Raw genomic sequence first — 22,926 nt, 5'->3', positions numbered from 1 at the left:
TGCTGCTGCTTTAAGGAGACCTAGAAGACTTGCAGACACCCCAGCGCCCCAGGACCATGACCCCGGGTTCAAGGGAATGTAAGACGACAGGCACCGAAACTGTACAGTAGGAGCTCCTGTAAAGCTCCCTGTTGCAGGAGAAGCAGCTGGCCAGGTGTTGGCGGGGGATCAGCGAGCGACAGTGACCCGGCAGGTTCAGAGCCCACGGCTCCGGTGTGTGTTCTGTGTGACAAGACACAGGCCTGCGTGCTGGGCTTTAACTGTGAGCTTGAATCTACTCTCGGGTTAATTACCTAGCGCTTTGAAGATGAAGAGATTAACTAATTGAATTCAGGTTAAAAACTGATGAAAAATAATTTTATTCCTGTCCTCTGATGCTTTGATGCCCACAGTTTCCCCCGATCTATATATTCATATCCAAGTTGCTATACAGCCTATGTACTATGTGCATATTCACCTATTTCAAGGCTTGTCTTTCAGCTTTTTTGTCGGTGTGCTCTTATTTACCTGCCTCTTTGGCATATTAAAGGTAGTCTCTGGGTTTCTTCCACGATCTCTGATTGACTACACGTCAGGCGGGGAAGAGAGAACCACCAAGCTCAAAGGCACACCGAGATGTGCCCATGGCAAAGGCAGAATCGCACTACAGCGCGTTTCGTCCAAAGACATCAAACCTGCGCGGTACAGCAGCACCTTTTCTACTTGTGCATAATCGCTTAGAAAAACAGAGTGAAATTGGAGGGCAAGAAACGTCAGAACAGGGTTTGACTGTTGCGTGGAAACGGCAGTGGTTTCCAAGACTGTAAGGAAGGCAATGTTCTGTGCGTCTACTATTATTAGAAACCCTCTACGATCCTTCGGCTCGCTTAAATCTTTAATTGATTATGTGCTTTTCTGCCAATGAAAACGCTGAAGGTGGTTTAAAACGCTGAGCACTTTCCTGGGATCCGTTGGCGCTCTTTCTCCATGATTTACCCTGTCCCGTTTGTGTGGGATCGGGGTGGCGAGTGGCGAGCGAGCTGTAGCACGGGACCACTGGTGGGGGTGAGCGATAGTGCCAGCCAAACTTTGGGAGGAAACCAGAGCAGCTGGAGAAAGTGCATGCTGATGCGAGGAGAACGTGCAAACTCCACACAGACAGTGGCCCTGGGCAGCTGACTGCAACATCGCACTGCTCTGTTTCCATGACAAAACAAACATACAATTTTAAAGTGTCTGCGTACACCCCTGTCTCATTCTGAAATGGCAGACGGTACTGAAAATTTCAGAATTATTTTGTTCCGGCAGTGATGCTGAAATACGAAGGTCCCGTCATATACACTGGTGTTATCCCTTTCCTTCATCTTCAAAAATAAAAGCTCATCAGCTGGCTGAATTCAAAAGAAGTAAAAGCAGTTCTTTTTCTTTAACGACTGCACAGTGTCGTAAGCTAAAATTAGCATATTAGTGTCTTATTTGAGTTATGTGTGCTGTTCAGCTAAGATCTTTGCATCAGTTATATTGTTTCATGTCAGAGTACATTGCTCTCTTTGTAGCATAAAATTAACAGTGACCTGGCTGGCTGTCTTGCACTGAATTGCTTTTGAAATGAAAATGGATTTTCAGGCACTTCCTGTTGGCCTGCTTGCAGGACTGACGATGGCCAACCTTGTGTGCCCCAGAAGCCCCCTAATAACACGAACAAATTAGCCAAGTGCTGATTTAAATGCTTATCTGCTTCTGGAAATACGGAGCAGAGACTTCCATTAAATGTGTTGAGGACACTAAAGGTAAAGTGCATGCTGTGAAAATAAGATAAGAATATATTATATATATTTTCCTCATATATTTCTATTGGCTTGTTTTAGCATCCCTGTTATTATAAATGGAGTATTTATTTATATTGCAATTACTGTTGCCACATTTCCCTTTGGGTCATTTGGCTTTTAATCTGCAATTTAAAGTTGCCTTGTTATGTACTGAACACAATCTGAAATCTCCAGTCATCTTCGGGACGCCTGTAGCCACGTGGCAAGAACGAGGAAGTGCAGACAAGCTCATCCCGTTCGCTCTGCCCGGGAGCCTCACCTCTGTTGACTCTCTATATGCGCCACAGCAACATACAGGAGGGTCAGCTCCCATTGGAGGAGAAGTGTGTCCCTCGCTGACATCACTGCACCCCCACAGCGAGAATGAGAAAGTGCAGACATGCTCACCCCTTGAGCCTCGCCTCTTTTGACCTGCTGCCTACAGGAGAGTGGAGGCCCTTGCTGACATCGCTGCATGCCTGCAGGCGGCTGGGAGGACACAGGGGGTTTCACGCTGTTTCACTGGGGTCCAAGCCCCGTCCCCAGTGGGGCTCTGCCAATTGCACAACACCTCATGGGGAATGGCGGGACACCTCATGGCTGGAGACGTGACCTAGGCTCAGGCTCCTAACGCTTGCGTTGCAGCTTGAGTGGCTTGGGAGCCTGATTTTAGATTTTAAACGCCAAGCCCAGTGGGCTGTGTCAGCAGGCTCTTGACTGTGATCCTAATACAGATCCACTGGGAAAGTGAAACCCGACCTTCAGAGCTTGCTGCTCTCCACCACCATTTGTACTAACCGGAAATAAGCTCAGGCTAACTTTTCGAGTAATGTTTTTCCATGTCGTGCTACAAGGACACAATTAAGATTTCCACTGCGTAGCGGCTTAGCTCATGTGAGGTTTTACGAGCTGCAGGAGCAGGTACGGAGGACTGCACATTGATGAAGCAGCAGAATGACCTTTCTTGTCTCTGCACATTGATTCACACTGAGGTCATTAGCTGGTGCTACTTTGTTCGGGAACCTGCACTTCTAAAACCCTGGAGTTGATTCGACTCCTGTGATGTGTTTTCCGGTATGAAATCCTGCGTGTTCTCCTGTGATGGATTATGAAAATCTGCATTGTCCTGCAGCAGGAGGTTTTCTGTCTGTTCTTTATAAGTAGTTTGAGACCGGAATTTCCCGAATCCAGTACTTGAAGGTTTTTTTTTAATAAAGTTACTGTAGCAAGTTACTAGAGCACTGTCCCCGTCACACCTCACAGAATGTTTAGACCCATTCATTTTGTCATTTAGATCTGAATTCTTTCTCTCTTTTTTTTTAATGCAGTCCTAGCTATGAAGCAGCATGAGTGACCAGAAATTGGATGTGATGAAAGTGGCTAACTTTTTTTCCCAAGCAAATACAGAACACTTTAAACATTTGTTTTTTCAATCCACCCACCTTGAGCTATTGTATGGTGGCAGCAGCGTGGGTTCGTGGTTAGGCCTTTGGACTAAGCAGTGGAGGGCTGTGGGTTCAAATCCACAGTGGGCCGTTGCTGTAGTTCCCCTGTGTGCGATTCTTCCCCCTTCCCTGGCTCCAGTGTGATGCCCACCTGTGCACATGAGTACAAATGTAAGATGCTTTGGATAGAAGCATCATTGAAATGAATAACTTCAGATACTCTGTTGTTTTGTTCTTGTAGTTCTATGGCAGCTCTCAACTCATGACTTACAGAAGTTCGGTGAGACCTTTACAGTTGCCCCCACATGCTGATCGGCTTGGAAAATAGGGCAGGTCACGGACAGGAGGGGCAGGGAAGGCAGACTGGAGATTCACAGACTGCCTCCACTGCCACGAGACCCGGTCTTCCCAGTGTCCCCGGGGAAAATCCAAAAGTCATTCGGATACCGGAAGTCATTCTGTACTGTTCACGCGGGTCGGATGGTTGTGCAGTTAAAACGCAGCTGCAGGCTGAATATATCAGTTCAGATTCAAAGGACTGTATTGGCATGATGGATGGATTAGCCTTGATTATAACAAAGACTACTGTCTGCATGGAGCATGTGTGTTTTTCCTGTCTTCACAGGGGTTTCTTCTAAAGACATGCTGGTAGGTTAATTGGCCCTGGTGTGAGTGTGTGCATGACTGTGTCTGTGTGCGCCCTGTGATGGACTGGTGTCCTGTCCAGGGTGTGTGTGTCTGTGCCCTGTGATGGGCTGGTGTCCTGTCCAGGATGTATCCTGTCTTGCCCACTTTGCTTGCCAGGATAGGCTTCAGCTCCCCCCTGACCCTGTATTGGATAAAGCGATTAGACAATGTATGGATGGAAAAATCACATGGTAGTAAGCCACTGATTTAAAGCAGCAGTATGTGTTATCAGTGTGTGTTGCGTAGTCACTCATCACGTAAGCCATGATGTAAGAGAAGAGGGCTAAGGTGCTGAGACATTAGGAGTGCTCGTCTCTGAGGGGTTTTCATGGCTTTTTTTCCGGGCTGCTTCTGGAAAACCCCTGAGCCGAGCTGAATACATGCAATTTCATCATTCCTTGGAGTTTATATCTTGTTGTCAGGATTGAGAATAGATAGCAGCTGAGACTTGTGCCTTTGTATCGCGTTCACCAGGGAAACCGTTTGCATAAAATCACTTCTTCTCATTTCATGAATGCGCAGACCAGCCTGCCTCGGTGCTGCCTCACTGCACCAGTTGATTTGCTGATTGGAACACAAACACATGCTCTAGAGGTTGTTTGGCTTTTGAAAAAGCTTTGTCTCAATCCCCGATGAGAGCTGCTTCTGTTCCCAAATAATAAACTCAACCTGCTTGCTGGATGAAACAGTGTAAAAAAAAAAAAAAAAAAAATAGTGTTATCGAGCAAAGCAGATGATAGAGTGATGCGTCACAGTAAATTGGTGTTAAATTTAAACCCTTCGATGAGCTCCATCTCGGAGCGCTTTACCAAAGTGGTTTATGGTCATTAAGTCTCGGAGAGAGCAGTCTGTACTGCAGTGTGATCAAGGTTTTAATGTATGTAATAAAAACAGGAAAACAAATACAAAGCACTGAAGCTAAAAGCCTTGGATAAAGCAGCTATAGACCCTCTACTTAAACCACGCACCTGTGCCACAGGAACACGCTTGTCTGGCGGGAGATAAGATAGTCCATTAAACATGACTCAGCTCACTACAGTAGTTATTTTCCAGAGTTGTGCTAATTGCAGGAGCCGAGGTTGGTGAGCGATGTGGATCTTTGATTCATAGGGAGCCTCGATTGTTCCAAAGCCTCCGTCTCATTAGCGCGGGCACACTGAAGACCTTTCCCATTTGGGCACATACTCGATGCTCAGAATTCAATAACATAAAGGAAGGCTAGAAATGAGAGGAGGCCGTTTGGTGCGTCTCGTTTGGTTATTAGTCGCTAACTGATCCAAGGATCTTTTCCAGTTGTTTCTTGAAAGTATGGGTGGGTTGGGCTTCAGCAACACAGCTGGGTAGGTTGTTCCATCCTCCCCCAACCCTTTGTGTAAAGAAGCGCCTCCTGTTTTCCAGTACTTCCACTTATTGGTATTTCTCTGCTGGTATTGAACACGTCCACATTTTTTAATTCATGTTATTTTAGGGTAGATCTCTTAAGGTTTTGAGGTACAAATGGGCAAGGACTTAATGTGGTAAGTTAACACGGTTCTGGAGTGGTTTCTGTTTGTCCTGTGGCTTCAGTGTCTTCATTAACTGACGAAATCGGCCTAAATGACTGCTGTTACCAGGCCTTTAGCCACTGAGGACTTGAGTTTCCCTGCAGTTCTCTGCAGGGCCAGGAGCGAGGCTGTCGCAGGTCGAAGACGTGCCGATGTGAGCTGCTTCTGGGTATCGACGCGTCACCAGCGGCATCTAGGCACACACTTGGCTGAACTGGGCTCCCTTTCTCTTACAGGGAGCAGAGACGCCTTCCCCAACCTGGTGAAGAGGGGGCAGCTGGAGCAGCGGGAGGGCCCGGCGGGGCGCTGGAGCCCCTGCCACGTGGAGCTGACGGCCTGCGAGCTGCGGCTCTACAGCCTGGACAGCAGCGGCAACCAGCAGCTGTGCACCGCCTACTCGCTGTCGCACTGCCAGAGCGCCAGTGCGCCCCTGGCGCCGGACGGCCGCGTGCTGCAGGCCCTGTTCTTCAACAGCACGCGGCTGCAGCTGCGGGCCTCCTGCCAGTGGGAGGCGCTGGACTGGCGGCAGCGGCTGTGGGAGCGCGTCCTGGCTGTGCGGCCCCAGCAGGAGGAGCAGCAGGGGGAGCAGCAGCAGCAGCAGGGAGGGCGAGCGCCCGCACAGACCCCATCCCAGCTGAACCGGCCCACCGCCCTGCCCCTCTTCACGCAGCACTGCCAGGACGTGCTCAAGGCCGGCGTCCTGTACCAGCTCACGGACCTCAACAACTGGAAGGCCTTCACCTTCGTCCTGAGCAAGACGCTGCTGCAGGCCTTCCCCACAGAGGGCCGCGGCCCCGTCTCGGAGCCCCTGCTGCGCTACGAGCTGGCGGGCTGCCTGGCCGTGCAGCGCGACGACGCCGGGGGCAGCGGCCGCGCGCGCTTCCAGGTGGTGTTCGCCGCCGACGTGCTGCGCCTGCGCGCCGAGACCGAGAGGAAGGCGCAGGACTGGGTGGAGGCCCTGCGCACGGCGGCCGGCTCGCGGTGCCCCGCCCCCGCCCCTGCCCAGCCCGGCGCCGTGGTGCTGAGGGGGAAGGCGGCCCGGGAGCGCCGGCACCGGGACGGCCAGCGCGGCAAGCGGCAGTCCGTCACGACCAGCTTCCTGCGCATCCTCACCTGCCTGGCCGTGGAGAAGGGCCTGACCGCCCAGGGCTTCAGGTGTGCAGGTGAAGCAGCTCTGTTTCTCCTCTCCCTCCGCCCCCGGCTCCCGTCTCCTGTTCGCTCGTACCCTGCGGTCGCGGGGCCGGGTCAGTCCACACGCGCCAGTATTGGGAAGTACGTCACACTTTCGGTAACCGCTTGTCTGATTCAGGGTCATGGGGGAGCTGGAGCCTGTGCTGGGCAGCAAGGCGGGGTACAGTCTGGACGGGACGCCAGTCCGTCACATATCACGCACGCGCGCACGCACACACAGGCACACACAGGCACAGGGCCGGTTTCCCCAGAAGACAGTTAATTTTGCCAGCATGCCTGGCAGGAAACCGGAGCACCCGGAGGAAAACGCATGCTATGGTGGGAAGAACATGCAAGCTCCACACAGACGGCACCCCCAGGAACTGAACCCAGGGCCCCTGCACCGCAAGGCAGCGGTGTGTTGACACCCATAGGGAACTTCACTGAATTCATTTTGCTCCAATTATCACTGAAAGGAATTTCTTCCCACAATTCGAGTGACAAGCTTTCTAGTGTTTTCCTGGGCTTGTCGGGTGGTTTCCCCCCCCCCTGGCACAGATCACGGACGGTGGGGTTCCAAGCCTCCTTCCCAGTTTGTTTTGCGCTCGCGCTGAGGATGTCGAGGTGCTTGTTTGCAGGCTGGTGGGCAGCTGTTTGCCGTGGCCCCCCCAGTCCTCGTGGCACTCTGCTTCTAAAGCCAGCTGAGATCGGCGCCGCCGTGAGTGTGCCGAGCGCGGGGTGGGTGGGTGGGTGGGGTTGGGAGGCCTGAGCGGGACTCCGGCCGCTCTCCCTGACAGGCGCCCCTGTCCCCCACAGGTCCGCGGGCTCTCACTGAACTTCTTGCACCTTTAACGGGCATGACCAGTCTCCGTCCCCGTCCGCCTTCCTCAAACTGCTCCGAGAACGTTCTCCTGTCCCTGGAGTGAGAACAAACCTGGAAAGTCACGGACCCACGAGCCGGGCTGTTTCGGGGCCGTTGTGCATCCGGAGAGGAGGGAATTTTCCCCTTTTCCCTTCCCGTTATGCCCCTTCCCAGGCACGTCGTGTAGTGACCTGGCCCAGGCTCGAACTTGCGACCGTAGAGCTCAGTCTGCTCTCGGACCACTTGAGCCCCTCTGCAGCCCCCTTTCATCTCATTATTTGAGGCTTTTGGCTTTTGGCTCCTTTCTTCCTCCAAGGCAGTTTAAAACTCCCAGTGATCCTCTCTCGCTGTGCTCTTTGGGTGACCCTTTTCTAGGCCCATTGCTGGGAGCTACCTTGGAGTGAACGGTGGCAGGACTGACCATGTCTTCGTCCGTTTTCAGCAACGGTGTGGTTCTCGGTTTGGAGTGAAGCTCCGCTGATGCTGCAATGCATTTTCAGACGTCAAAGCGCGGGATGAAGAAAGCTCTCTGGAACAAGGGCTTCGACTCAAGACCGCACTTTTACAGCCTTGATCGGTTTGTTCTGATCTGTGAAAGTCAAATATTGACGGTGCTATTGACGGAAAAAAGTTATTGGTGTTTTGATGCGTTCATTACTTACAGCACTGTAGGGGTGATTATTTCCAACTCAATGGAGTCTGCTCAGCTCCGGCACATCACACTCTATTTTCCTTATCCAGCCTTTTCAGTATGATTTACTAGAAGGAGATAAGACTAGCGATTGCAGTGAATTATGGGTAGGAATATTAATTAGATGCGTGTCCAATCGCAACACTGCATCACTCATAAGTGTTAGCTGTATCATGCTGATAAGCTTAAGTAACAGCTGTCTGTGGTGGTAGCCTTTGACTTGTGTGATAAAAAGGGTGGAATGAAAAGTTTTTAGTCACACCACAACAGGGGATGGGGCAAAGAGCTATTTCTTGTTTAATATACGGTGATCCCTTGTTATACAAGGTTAATTAATTCCTCGAAATTGTCTCTTAAAGTGAAAACTTGTATAATGGAAATTAAATTCCAATTACTTCCCGTGGTATAATCTCAGATTGCTTCCAGAACTAAAATATATGCCCTTAATACAGCACAGAACAGTACCTAAGTATAAAACAATAACATGACTGGTTAATTATTTGGGTAACCTGCTTAAAGTCATCAGCTGATGCATAAACAGTGGCTAGGAAATCAACAACACATTTACAGTACAATAGTTATATCTTTACAACTGTTAGCAAATGCACAAATATTAGTACTTAAAACAAACAAACCATTATGAATAAAAAGTGTGAATGTAATAAAAATAAACAATAGATTCCTCATCCGTTAAGAGGAACCTTGCCTGTGCTTTACAAGAGCCCAGCTCGTAAGAGTGCAAACCTACTCGTTAAGTGAAAAATCAGGCAGGAATGACCGCATCTTGTATAAAAGAAAGGCGTGAAATACTTAAACTTGTTTTTAGCATATACAGGTGTTGTTTGACTCGGTATTCGTGAAGATTTTATTTATTGTCCCTTGGGTCTTTCTATTTTGCGATTTCATTGAGTGGCCGAATGCAGTCTTCTGTATTTTTAAAGCTTGTGCGTTCCAGGAAACTGGGTTGAATGGCCTTCTCTCTCTGCCTGCTATTTGGTCTGATTTCCATCCATGCAACCACTTGTACCCACTCGTGCAGCTGAGCACCAGAGAGGGGTGATGGGAGTGAGATGCCCCCTACAAGGGGACTAGAGCCGTGCCCCCGGAATTCGAACCTCCGGCCTCCTCGTTAGAAGCCCAGTGCCCTGACCACTCCTCCACACTCCTCTGAGTGCTGTGTGCGGGGCTGCGGTGTGGGCACGCTCGTTGACTGAACGTGCGCGGTGGGGAGACACGCTTGTGGCCGAGCCACGGGAGGGGCAGGGCTCGTTGCAGATGGTGGGCAGTATCCGCAGGCTGCCCTTCCTGTTTAGTGCAGGCTGTGCTCACTCTGGGCCTCCTGTGGCTTTTCTGGGTGCAAACGTGTATACTCTCTTGTAAGCCAAGCGATTTGTCAGAGCCGCTTTCCCAGGTGATGATCATACATTTTATTAATTATTTTATATAGTGTTAACATGATATATTGTATAAAGTGTATATTTTATATAGTGTTAAAATGTTTTTATAGTCTTAAAAGTGCTATACAGGGAAAAAAAACAGTTAAAAGAAAACAGTTAACAAAGATATGAGACCATATCGGCACAAATAAATAAAGGTGTTGAGTCTGGATTTGAATGCACTCATCAGAGAGTCACCTTCCCTATCCCTGGAATAGGGTTCCAGAGCTCTCCCATTATCGTATAAGCCAGGTTGGAGGACGAAGAGGAGACTAGAGTCAAACGAGCAAAGGTTGAGAGGTAGGGAGTAGAAAGATAGTAAGTCAGACAGCTGCTGAGAAGTTGATAACGTCTTGATGCTGATCTCAAAGCCATGACCAGCAGCGGTTCCTTTAGGCCAGCGTGCATAGTGACTGCTTCTGTGAGCTGGGACTTCGATCAGTGATGCACAGTTTGGGTTTCTCATCCCTGCACTAGAAACCATTAGACTGTATTTCTGGCTTCAGCAAACTAAGAGGTTTCTCAAAAGACCTGCTGCTGTTGCCGTGCCAAGTTTGCTGTGCACTTTTCTGAAGGCTGTTGTTAAAAGGTTGCAGGTGGACAAGAGATTAGCAAGAGCTGCCACTCTGCACTTATGGAAGGTTAGACGTGAAAAATAACCTTTCAAACACTGCTGGTGAATGGTATTTGCAGATGGGGGGGAAAAATCGAGGATCATATTGTACACTAAAGCACACAAAACATTTTTTTTTTAAGGCCAGAGAAGGTGGACCTAGCAGTTCCCAGGCCTGTAGGAGGCGCTGTGCTGCACACCTGGCCTCCTCTCGGGTTCCGCCAGCTGAGCTTCTCCTGCAGCTGTCCTGCTGGTTACACCACCCAGCAGGCACCCAAACCAATCCGTGACTGTCATCGCAGTCAGAAGGGGGCTAATCGTTTTGGAGGTTGTGATTCTGTTACGGTTTGGGTCACTGATTAAGCACAGTTCCCCTCCTTTCTCTTGAGGTGTGGTTTTGTCTGAACTTTTTTCCCACCAAGATAAATATCAAGACCGGTTGGATTATCACTGTACAGTGGTTTCTCTCTGCTATGTAATTTTAAGGTGGTAGTGAACCTCCCCCATTTATCTTGTATGTACTCCACCGGCCTTAACCCAGGTACCCAGCCTAGGCAGAACTGAGGAGCTCGTTTTGTAATGATCCCGAATCATGACGTCCTGTTCAAATTTAGACTCTGGCTTGAAAAGCAGAGCAAGGAGAGGTCCAGGCGTGCACTGCGCTTCCTCTCTGGTTCTCGAGCAGCCTGTGCTGGCCGAGTGTGACTCCTCATGCTTAAACACCTGAAACGGCCCATTTCAGCTGAAAGCGGGGGCCACACGCCGATACGGTGCGCCCTGGCGTAACCCTAGTCTGCGCTCTCATCCACTGGCGCCATGGCCTGGGGCGACGACAAGGGTACTCTAGAATACATGTGCAAAGACCAACATTTTACTTTCTGTTGGTAGTAGTGACTCTGCGAATACGCTGTTCGTTTTCTACCACTAGATTGTTGATGTTCACCCAAAATTGAATTGAGTTTAAAATCTCATGGAAGTGCTGCCCCACTCGGACTGACACCCTGGCTCAGCGAAACGGGTCCAGTCTGGTCTGTAGGCCAGCCAGGTGGCCTCCCCTAAGTCTCGGGCCTGTCTCCCGTCCTCCTTGGCTGGTTTGTCTGTTGTCTTACTGCGTACTGCAGGACGTTTTCCCCTTTCCTCCGCAGAGGCTAGATCAGCCCCTCGCCTTCCTCGCACGCTCCCTCGCTCTTTTCTTCCTTCTCTCTCCCTCTCCCTCCGTCCGCCCCTCCTCCTCCCTTGACCGCACGGACGCGCCAGTCACTTGGCGTGAGAGGGGGCAGTCGCGGGCAATCCTGTTGTCTTACAATTTAATCGCTTTTTGCTAAACAAATAGTGCCGGCCTCCAGGGGGGCTGTCAGGGGGGATTAGGGGATGGGAGGGGTGTGCGTGCGGGAGGGGGGCTGTCGGAGGGGGAGGCCGAAGGCAGGGGGAGCTGACGCTGGGGAGCAGGGCAGCGTGGGACAATGGCAGGTTATTACTGTAGCATTCCCCTGCGTGTCTCTGCTCCACGGGCTTTGATTGAACACCCCCTGCCTCTGCCTGACACTCTCTGGCCCCAATTTGTCAGCCTCCACAAAGGAGGGATTTGTGCCTCCTCTATGGGTCCTATTGGGAAGGGCTCTTGCTGCATTAGCCCCCTATTCAAAGAGGGCCTGGTGGCCTTAATTACGGGACTTAAACACTAAATGGCTAAGGAATTTGGAAGCAAAGAAAACACAACTTTGAGAAGAAAGGAAAAGCCCCCCTAATCACCTTCATTCCTGTGAGCCCCACGCCCCCCCCCCCCTCCTTGCTCCTCGCGAGTGCCCCCCCCCCCCCCCCCCCCGCAGCCCTGGCCGCTGTCATTAGCCGCAGCGCAGTTTCCTCCTGCTCGACAGCCCCCGCCACGCCTCCCGCGCGTCTCCCACCTGCATGGCGCCGCGTCCCCATCTCCACGCGAGGATCTGCCCACAAAACCGGCAGGGTCCAACATGGCGCAGGCGCTGGGGACTGAATAAGAGCACGCCAGACCAGTCCGGTGGGCTCCATCGGCCTCGTCCCGTTCCGGGAAGGAGAGCTGTACGGGCCAGTCCCAGCATTCTCCTCTGCTCACCCCATCAGCAGGCGTCCCATCTGAAAAATAGTGTAGTGGAAAACAGTACCGTCGTGCTAAGAGCAGGGTCATGCATAGACCTATGCTAAGGCATAACAACCAACCACAGGAAGCGCAAATCCATCAAGTACAAACAGCATAGCCTTGCCAGTGCTGCTGCAGGAATCCAGAGCGAACTCGCTGTTGCAAACTCCTGCGAGTTTATGGGGTGAGGGCTCTGCACTCATAACTGCACCCTTGTGGGTCCAGATCCCAGGGGGCCACCTGCTGACTCAGGCTGCTTCCGTTAATGCCCAGGGGTAGAAATGGGTCCAAATACAAGTCACAGGACAGACCAGTCCGGCTGGCTGTATAGGCCTCCTTAAATCATGGCCGTGGGAAGAGGGTTTGATTGATCACTGAAGTGGAGCTCAGGTGGAATGAGAGCCCAGCTGAGTCGGTGTTCCTCAAGGCCCAGGCTGGGCGACCGCCCCACGGTCAGCACTGCTTCCGTGGTAGCAACTCCGCGCTACGTGCTTCTCGAATGTTATCGGAAAGCGGGGGCCGCCGGTCCTGTAGGAATCGGACCGGGCCGGCGGCTGCTGGACTCGCGCTGCGCCGCGTGCTGTCCGCTCTCGCGTCCTCGTACGGCCCGGGGGGGGGGGGGGGAGGGAGCAGAGGGGTGGAAGACAGGTTTGCAGGCGCTGGCTGGCACCTGAGCTCGCGGGGAGGAGGACAGGTCGGTACAGGTGTGGGAGCCGATGTAATTACCGGCGCCCGGCCTGCGTCTGATCCGTCGGCTTTTAAGTCTGGGATGGGAGCGATGCGCCGTTATTCCCACGTAGCCGCGGTGACCCGGTCGGACTGCATTCCAGGAGGACGCACGTGCGAGGGTAACCCAGATGCAAGGTGCGCGGTTTCGCACGACACCACATCAATGGCGAGTCGCGCCGGCAGGGGATCTGGGCAGGGCAGAGCACGGGGGGGGGGGGGTCGGCAGGCGGGGGCGCCGTGCACATCAAAGGTGTGCTGGCTCCCCTCCCCCCCGGGGCTGCACAGGCTGCTTCCTTACAGTCCGCGGCTCAATGCGCTGCTCGCCGCACACCGCTTTGAATGGGACTTCAAAGGGAAGCGTTCTCCTCTCTCTCTCTCTCTTTTTTTTAAAAGTTTCTTCTTTTTGTCCGCTCTGTGTAAATAAAACGGCCAGTTTAAAGCGTCGCAGATTATAATACACCCCGAGAAAAGACATAACTGTGCCATCGTACGTTTAATTGACCCATTCAGCGCGCAGGAGAATGGGAACAATCCGGCCGGAGCCGCCCTGGCCCCCCCACCCCCGGGTCCCGCGCTATTGTTCGGCGGGCTCCTCCGCTCGGCGCCGCAGCGGCTGTGATCGAGAGGCGGTGGAGGACCGTGGGCCGAGCAGGGGGCTCTTTCCCACACCGCCGTGGCCCCCGGAGCTCTGGCCAGGGCGCCCCCTGGGCGGGCCGGACTCGGGGGCAGCCCCTCGGCCCGGAAATGACGTGTCCGTGCGCCTGCAGACGAGGGCGAGGCCGGAGGACTGACCGGAGAAGCTCTGAAGGTGAACTCTGTGCTGGAGGGCTCTCCCCGACGAGCACTCACAGGCCTTCCTGTGTCTTTCACCAGCACGCGTTCCCACACTGCTGCACAGCGCAGTCGGCGCTAGAGGGGCTCTGCTCGCCCTTATTCCAAGAGGCGACTCCGGCTTCTCCGTTTCTTGCCCCACTAAAAACTCCAGCTGCTTTTCCCAAGGCTGTGCGCAGGGAGACGGCGGTTCTCTCTTCATGCCCTCCCTCCCTCTCCCTGCCCCTGCATGAGCACCGCCAGCCTTCTAACCCTCGTGGTATCACCAGGACCCGGCGGTGGCAATGGCGCACCAGCGCAGGGGACAGAGGCTTTCTGGGATGCCCTGCTCTTGGAGGCAGGCTTGTTCCCAGAAGTGAGCTGGCAGGCTGCTGAGCTCCAAGCCCTCCTAATCCCCTGAGGCTTCTCGGTAACAGGGAGGGGAGGCAGGGCAGGCCAGGCCAGCTCTTCCCTGTGTGCCAGTGTCCGGCCGGCAGGGTGCAGGAGGGGGAGGGGAACAGCCGGAGCCAGGCTGTGGCTTTAGAGCTCTAATGCATGGGAGGGGGATCAAAACAGCCTCGTAGGAAAAATCAACGGAGAAATTCCTCTTCGGTGACATGTAAACAAAGGGGAAGTCAATTTCGATGAGTGAATGGCAGCCAGCGTCTATTTTTAGACGCGGGGTGGTTTTGATTGCCAAGCGTGCTCTCGGGGAAATTACAGGGCGACTCTGACACGGGACATTAAGTGCAGGTTGTCTGTGGCCGGGGCGCGCTGGTGCTGTATAATTTGATAATCTCTCGGGATGCTCAGACACGGCCACAGACTTTTTATATCCCGGGCCTCGGGCACGCCGCAGCCTGCTCGCGCTCTGCGGACTAGAGTGAATGTTTACACAGAGCCTGCGCTGGCACCGCGTGCTGCACGGGCCGCCGCCGAGCCGGACCTGCTCCAGGAACCCGCCTCCCGTCACTGCCGGTTTCATCCAGCGGGGCGCTGCGAAGTGCCGATGTTTCTCGGCTTCGAGCGCCGGCAGCTCTCCTGGTTTAAAACAGCTGCACCCACCAGATGTGCCAACGACTGCATCGTGCTGAGCTGCTCTTTCCTTTCGTTCTCGGGCTGGAAGTCTGCAAAAAGGGTTTGGAGCTGCTGAGGCCGGGCAGCCGCGTGAGTGAGCAGTAGGATGTGATTGCTGGCAGCACAGCCCCTCTGTGTGCAGGTACCCCTGTGTGCTGAGGGGTCAGGAGTCCTTCCAAAATGAACCTGTGCATCTGTATTGACCTGAAAGCAATGACATTAGTTGGTTTCATGTTACCGAAAGCAGCAGATATTGATTCTTTTGCCCCCCCCACCCCCACGGCCTGTCTTCTGTGCCCCCGCCTCCTCACTCTCCGCGCTCAGAAGAGGGCCGTCTATGCAGGCGAGGTGGGGCTCGTCTCTTTCTCTCCCTCCTCTCTGGGCAGTGCGCCCCGCGCGACAAGGGCCCTCCAGGCGGACATGAAAGGACCCCGCCGACGTGAGGGGCTCCTGAAAACATCCGCGCTCTGCCAAGAGGAGCACCTAACGGGCCCTGCTCCAGTCCTGAGCAGCCTTTGTGCTTCTCCCGTCTCTTTTTTTTCCCTCTTCTTTACTTTATTTCTCCTCCTTATGACTCATTCCTTACTCCTTACATGTGCTGTGTCTGCTAACCCAGTCACTGAAGGAGAAAGAAGGCAAAGCAACACACTCCTTCTGTCTTTCCCACCCTCTGCCTGGTCTAGCTGCTTTTCAGGCCATGTCCGAGAGGAGCGAGCAGGCCCGGGCGAGGGCTCTCCCGTTTACAGGGCGGTCTTCACGCAGCTCTGCCACGGCTGGGAGATGCACAGCCCTCCTTCGGCTGCTGTCGATCACTTCCTTTCCCAGCAGCCCTCCTTCGGCTGCTGCTGATGACCCCCATTCCCAGCAGCCCCTGCTGAGGCTGTGCTGCTCTTGGCACTCTCTGTCCTCGCGCTGTAGAGATACGTTGACGCTACATCCTCGGAGACCGCTGCGTTCTCAGCTACGCGTGTAAAACCGTTTTGAGTGCCGATGTTGGGAAAACGCCTCGTTTCATACGTTCCCTTTCGCTGCTAGGCGACGGTTCTGAACAGCAGTAAGCATTCAGGAGACGAGAGTCGTTGTTTTCTAACCCTGGGGATGACGAATCTCGGGAGGCTCGCACATGTGTATTGAAAGTTTCTTGGGCGTAGGAAGTGTCACAAAAGCCCAGTGTATGATCTACTTTATTTCTGACGTCTAGCGTGCACAAAAAGGAATGTCAGTAAAGAACAGAGTAATCCAGTGTATTGCTGCTTGCCTGATTTGATTATTCCCAGCTCCACACCTTGAAGATCAGCAGCACGCAGGTTTTCTGAATCTCTTTGAACCCTCATCAGCTTGAGACTTGAACATGAGGAACACGATTGGTCCATTTAGGGCTCTCCATAGGTCTCTATCTGTTTGTGATTCCAAGATACCAGTAATATTTGCTAGGTATTGAATGCTGAGGACAAGGATTGAATTGAATTTAAGAGGAACCATAAGCAGCTGTCTTGGCTACTGTCTCTAATGATTCCTTCTCTACTGGGTTCTGAAGATCACAAGGAGCCGTCTGAATGGACTACCTTCCAGTATGGCCGTCCACTCATGGACGCACCCTGGACACCTTAGAGAGTGGACATCCCTACTGCGAGGGCAGCCCATGTGGTTGTACTGCTGTGTTTCTGCATATGACTGTTTCTGTCCTTCCAGTTGACGTTCATTTTCTGATAATGATCTGCAAAGGGTGTAGATACTGCGTTCTGAAGCTTTTTATCCAGCCCTGATCTGTTCCACTGCTGTGAAGTTTTAAGACGTTACATAATACGAGGGGAGGCCCGAGTGTCGAAGTCTGTTTTGATCCGTCGTGCGCGGGTACTTATTCTAAGTGGCGCTTCGAGAGAGTTCTGTCAGGTTTCACAGATAAGGAGCTGTGCTGCGCTCAGTGGTATGTTTGCTTTGTTGGGTTTTAGTGATGTGCCGTGCTCCTGTTTCTGCGCATTGACAACGGCAGGCTTGTGTAATGAACCTGCTGCTTTTTCCGGAAAGGGACAGTGCTGCCACGTCAGAGGAGCACTTCAGAAACGGCTTTGTGTTTGTAGAGACTCTCTGGGCTTCTTACAGAAGCCTAACCTGGAGGCTGCTTCAGAGCAAATGGGATCCTCTATCTGGAAGCTTTTTGAATTTTGTGTAGAATTTGTCAACTGTGTCTGTCAACTGTGGTGTTTCAGGATATGGATATATAACTAGGCAGGGGAAAATAAGCATAATGGGTAAATCCCACCTTCTTGTCAAATATTAAGGGGGTTCTTTAGAGACCAAGTCCTGTGCTTTAATGCTTTATGACACACTGATAAATTTACAAAGAGAAGCTGGTAATGACATACTGTGTATGTTCATTCTAGCTCATGTTTAGCCTGTTCTGGTTTGAAGAGCTTTTTTTTTAATCAAATGTAATCTGAATCTTCAGTTTTCCGTATTAAAATGATGCATTATCTGTTACCGGGTGTTCTTATTCCATGCAGTTAGCTCTGCTGCCTCTCAGGACTTGATTCTTGTGTTCGATTCAGGCACCCTCTGTGTGTTGATGATGTACACTCTGTGTGCAGTATGCGTGTTCACCCCATGTTGGCATTGGGATTCCTTCCACCTTCCAAAGGCACGCTGGCTGGGTTCATAGGCACCTCTACATTTGTGCTTGTATGGGAGAGCCCCGCACTGAACTGGCATCTCATCCTGGGTTGTAGCCCTGCCTTGTGCCCTCTGCCTCCAGGATCGGCTCTGGAATCCTGAGACCCTTCCCAGGAGTTTAGTGGCTTTCTGATACTGTGTGGAGAGATGGGCAGACCCATTCCCACAAAGGTTCTGACAATCCAGTGGCGGTCTAGGTGTTTTGTGCTATAAACTGGTCTTTCAGAAAATCAAGATCAAAGGTTTTGATCATAATGGGTCTCTTCTTTGCATGTCTGCATTTGCCATTAGCTCCAGCTGCTGATGTGTTGGGGGTGTGTGTTGCAGGATGCCAGAGACCTGTGGGCCTGTCTCGAGGGAAGGCCAAGGTGTGCTACTACAGCGGCTGGTACTACTGCCAGAGCTGCCATGAGGACAGCCTCTTCCTCATCCCTGCCCGGCTGCTGCACAACTGGGACACCAGCAAACACAAGGTACACACAGTCCCTCTGCCTCCTGCCTCCCCCCCCCCCCCCCCCCCCCCCACTGAAAAGGGACTGGACTTTGTGGGGCACATGATGTTCTTCTGAAGCTGTTCATAAACCCTGAGCTTGTGTCCATCCAATCAATCCATCTGGTACTGGAGAACTCTGTCTGTCACAGTTATGATCCCAAACCCCTCTCTCACCCAGCGTCAATGTCTGTCACAGTGATGATCCCAAACCCCTCTCTCACCCAGCATCACTGTCTGTCACAGTGATGATCCCAAACCCCTCTCTCGCCCAGTGTCGCTGTCTGTCACAGTGATGATGCCAAACCCCTCTCTCACCCAGCGTCACTGTCTGTCACAGTGATGATCCCAAACCCCTCTCTCGCCCAGCGTCGCTGTCTATTACAGTGATGATGCCAAACCCCTCTCTCACCCAGCGTCACTGTCTGTCACAGTGATGATGCCAAACCCCTCTCTCACCCAGCGTCACTGTCTGTCACAGTGATGATCCCAAACCCCTCTCTCACCCAGCGTCACTGTCTGTCACAGTGATGATCCCAAACCCCTCTCTCACCCAGCGTCACTGTCTGTCACAGTGATGATCCCAAACCCCTCTCTCACCCAGCGTCGCTGTCTGTCACAGTGATGATCCCAAACCCCTCTCTCACCCAGCGTCACTGTCTGTCACAGTGATGATCCCTCTGTCCTTGCCCCAGGTGTCTAAGCAAGCCAAGGAGTTCCTGGAGTTTGTGTACGAGGAGCCCCTGCTGGACATCCAGCAGCTGAACCCGTGCCTGTACGAGCACTGTGAGCCGCTGGCTGCCGTGCTGCGCCTCCGCCAGCAGCTGCAGTCTCTGCGCGCGTACCTGTTCAGCTGCCGCGCCACCGTGGCCGAGGACCTGCGACGCCGGTGAGTCACGGTGGGGGGGGGGGGGGAGGTGAGGGAGAGGCCGTGTTCAGATACGTGCCCCTGAGCTGCGTTCACTCCTGCTCTCTTTCTCTAGAAAGGCCCATGGATGGTTAAAGCAATAACACTGAATTTCAGACCCTTCCAGTGCAGGATCCTTATTAGCTGATGGTTGTTTTGACTATGAGGTTGCAATTCAGCAGCTGTCTGTTGGACAGCACGCCAGACTTTCAGAGCACTCGTGCAAGGTTCCTCACGGCTCCTTATGATTCGCAGCAGGCTTTGTCTGAACGGCCCGCTCAGGTTAAGGGAAAACCCCGTGTGCCGCCCTCGTAAACCAGATATGGAGAAGCTTCAGCACCACGCAGGCAGCTGGGCAGCTAGTGTCGCCCGTCCTTCTGCCTGCTCCAGACAGCTGTTAGCATGGGAACGAAAGGAGCTCTAAACGCAGAAGGTGTCAGACGTCCAGCTTTCAGGGGCCACAGAGATTCTGGGTTTTGTTCCACACTGCCCAGTCTGTTTACTTAGCAGACCTCCCATCTTCCTATGGTCTCCAGCAGGTAGGGCGTTGAAGAGAGCCGTACGGCATGTAGGAGCTGCTGCCCCGGGCGGGGCGTGGGGAGAGCGGAGGCACGATCATCTGCTGAGGGCTCTGAAGCACTCAGCTCACTCCGTCGGTCTGCTGGCTAAGCGGAAGTGACGGTAGCCGCCATTGTTTCTGTCTGAAGGTTTTTGCCCAGACAGTCCGGCCGTTTCTTCTCGTGCTCATCCCGCGGGTGGCCTGCCTCATGGCGGAACGGTCTCCTCTGTTTGAGAGAGACTGCAGGAACGGCGCGTCGCTGGAGTCGCTTCGGAAAGCGCGCGTTAGATCGCCTTTGCTCCCTACGAACATGGAACGGCAATTCCGCGCTGAAGTGATTATTATTAACGTTAACTGGGACCCGATGTATTATTCACGACACCTCACGTTTAAATCGCGCTGTTGTGGGCATTCGGAACATGCTCCCCGCCGTCCTGCAGGTGCTGAGTCATTGGCAGCACTCAATAAAATCGTCTTCATCAGCTTCCAGCGCCATTAAGGTAGTCGCTGTCAGATGGCTCTAATGGGCTCATCTGAAACCTTCTTCTGCTCCCGTCCCCATTTAGGCTGTGTCGGTGGGCGACGCGCCCCACTAAGGACCACTCGGTCCGCCGAGCGTCTCCGCGGCGCACAGCCTCCCACTCTGCCCGGCTTCGATTGTTCCTAAATGGGGAAACCTGGTGACGCAGACAGGATGTCTTATTTTAAAGATGAAAGGCAGGAGAGGGAGGGCTGCCGTCTGTTGGCTTGTGAGGCGAGGAGGGGCCGTGTCGGAGCGGAGAGAGAATAACAGAGGGACAGTAAGGCAGTACGGGGTGGGGGGTGAGGATGAGGATGGGGAAGGGGAAGGGGGAGATATTAAAACTGGACTGAGGTCTTTATGTGCTTCTACTGGCTTTAGGTTTGCATCTTGGCCAGCTGCTAAGTGAAACACAATACTGTTGCTCACACAGCTGGCACACAGTATAGCTCTGGGGGGGAAAACACCAAGCACAGAAAGGAGCAGGCACAAACACACACGTCTGGCAGCTTGGCACTGCGTACCCTGCCGCATCTGAAACTGATGCTTCTGAAGACGGCTGTTACTCTACTTCTACTTCAGAGATCATGTGGTAGAAATGGACTGTTCAGTTTTGCTGGAATTAATACAGTGGGAGCTTCTCACTTAACTTGGACCCGTGATTGAGTACATTGCTGAGGACTCTATTGTGAAGTCTGCTTACCTGAATCAACGTTACCACCATGTAAAAACTGCAGAGTTAACTTGACAGGGGCGCGAGAGTGGCACTGATGCTGTTGCATTGCGTGATGGGTTTACAGAGCTCAGAGTTCGACCCGCTGGTTTAGATCAAACCTGTCATCACAGTGCGACAGGAGCATGCTGCGAGTAAGTGTAAGAGAGTCACCCTTATTTTCCTCTCTCCCTTTTGAGCAGAAAATTCCTTGTCTCTGCACTTCTTTTGTGCTATGGACCCGCTAAAGCAGAGTCCTTCTACATGATGTTCCTATTTCTGTACATTACTACCTCGTGCTGGGAGAGCAGCTCTTATTACACTTTGTCACGAAGAAATCCGAACGATTGATAGCAGGGCAGTGCGGTTGTACCTGTTGGTGAACAAGAGATTAAATAAGTGCTTACTGCTGTGCCAGTTTTTTTTAATAATCATTTGAAAGGATTTTTTCAACATTGGGACCTACTGGAGTACACATTAATTTTGGTGAAGTCTGTTCGTATGTTGATTTTCCCATTGCTTTTAATATATACTAACGATACTGATCAATCAAATGAGCTAGTTTGTCTATGCAGGTATATTATTCGGGATGATGGGGGCTCTTCTCTGCAATACGGCTGTAATCTGTACCCCTGTATAACATTTAACCTTTATTACCCATATCCCAAAATACTTTATTGTGCAGCCTGATAAGATTAAATCTTACAAAAAGCCACAGGAAAATTAGAGAGAAACTGAGCCACAGTTGGGGTCTCTAATATCCCCTAGAAGCTGTTGTGTAGCCCGAAGTTCGTGCATTGCCTCTGAATGCTTGATCACCCCTTCCCACAGGTGGCAGGTCTCTCTACCAGTACGTACAACTCCTAGTCTGACCTCTGCTTTCAGTGCTTAAGAACACATTAACCATCAGACTCACACTGTAGGCCTGTGGCGTGCTGTGTTCCTGGTGTCATTTCTAATTTAGACTTTCACCTGGGAGAGTTTTGGATTTGCAGAAACAGCATGTAAACAACAGGCATCATTAAAAGCTTTTGGCATCGTAGCTTGTGAAATAAAATCCTGCACAACAGAAATGTTTTGCAAAGTCTCTTGATGTTGCCATTTGCAGAAAAACTTTGCAAAAATGCCTCATATCTATTTCAAGCTCATACAGCTGCCTTATCAGTGCCACGTTATCAGTGAAGCAGTGGATTTAGTTTTATTACACTCATGCCAATCCCTCTGGAAAAATGCGCAAGTTAGTATTTACTCTCCAGCCATTACAAAATAAGGACTAATGCTGTCTGTATGCTTCAAACAGTAAACAATTAATGATTGTTAGGTCGCTAAAATATTACCCTTCCTATTAATCCAGCATGAAATCAGTCCATGCACTGATCCTGATTTCTTGATCATGGCTGAGTATATTTACACTTTGCAAGAGCGGGGTCATCTGGCGATCAGTGCAGCACAGTGTGAGTGTTAGTGTAGCTGTCAGAGCAGCCCTCAGCCAGCATGATCTATAATCGCTGTGCTGAGCGCCTGGAGAATCCTGCTGCGTCGGGGCAGGGCTCCAGTGCCGGGGCTCTGGGCTGAGTGCCTGGCAGTGCACAGCAGCACACATACCCCTCTTTCATCTGCACCCTCGCAGCCAGTCAGACGGGCAGCACAGCTCCAGCAGCACGTGTGCACTTTCACAGTGGCTGCGCTGCCAGCGCCTCTTGAAATAGCTTGGTGTGGTTACCAGCCCCTGGAGCTTAACAAGACATACGAAAGGCCGCGTAGTTTGTCGTCCATGCATAGTCTGCAAGAAAGAAAGAAAACTTAATATCAAAGGTCCTTAATATCCAAAAGGCTGAAATTCCAGATCTTGGGAGGGAATGTTTTTGTGTTTGGCACAGTTTAGGAATTTTAGCCGGGTTCCGAGTGTTTATGTAACAGGGATCAGTGTGCTGAGCGAGTTAGAGTTACGGGCGTGAAACTCCTCCTGAAATCTAGACAGTGCAGGACTCTGCACTGCGGTCTGTTGGTGTAGCGGAGTTGTCCGTGGTCTAGGAACCAGCGCTGTGCCTCCTCCCAGCCCTTTGAGCATCGGGGCTCGAATCCAGGCCAGGGCAGGGAG

The 22,926-nt window shown here is 52.2% G+C and overlaps 1 protein-coding gene across 1 annotated transcript in view; it reads left to right on the top strand.

Annotated features, from left to right (window-relative positions):
• Positions 1-22,926, top strand: part of plekhm3 (pleckstrin homology domain containing M3) — a 46,331-nt gene that overhangs the window by 6,232 nt on the left and 17,173 nt on the right. Inside the window, exons 3-5 of the mRNA XM_088931259.1 lie at positions 5,700-6,626; positions 17,965-18,110; positions 18,823-19,016. Of these exons, the coding sequence (XP_088787385.1) occupies positions 5,700-6,626; positions 17,965-18,110; positions 18,823-19,016 (1,267 nt within the window). The remainder of the gene's footprint in view (positions 1-5,699; positions 6,627-17,964; positions 18,111-18,822; positions 19,017-22,926) is intronic.

Source organism: Atractosteus spatula, chromosome 13 (genome assembly GCF_055471065.1).
Source record: "Atractosteus spatula isolate fAtrSpa1 chromosome 13, fAtrSpa1.hap1, whole genome shotgun sequence".
NCBI lineage: Eukaryota > Metazoa > Chordata > Actinopteri > Semionotiformes > Lepisosteidae > Atractosteus > Atractosteus spatula.
Note: the sequence above shows the minus strand (reverse complement) of the source record. Positions and strands in the feature narration are given on the sequence as shown.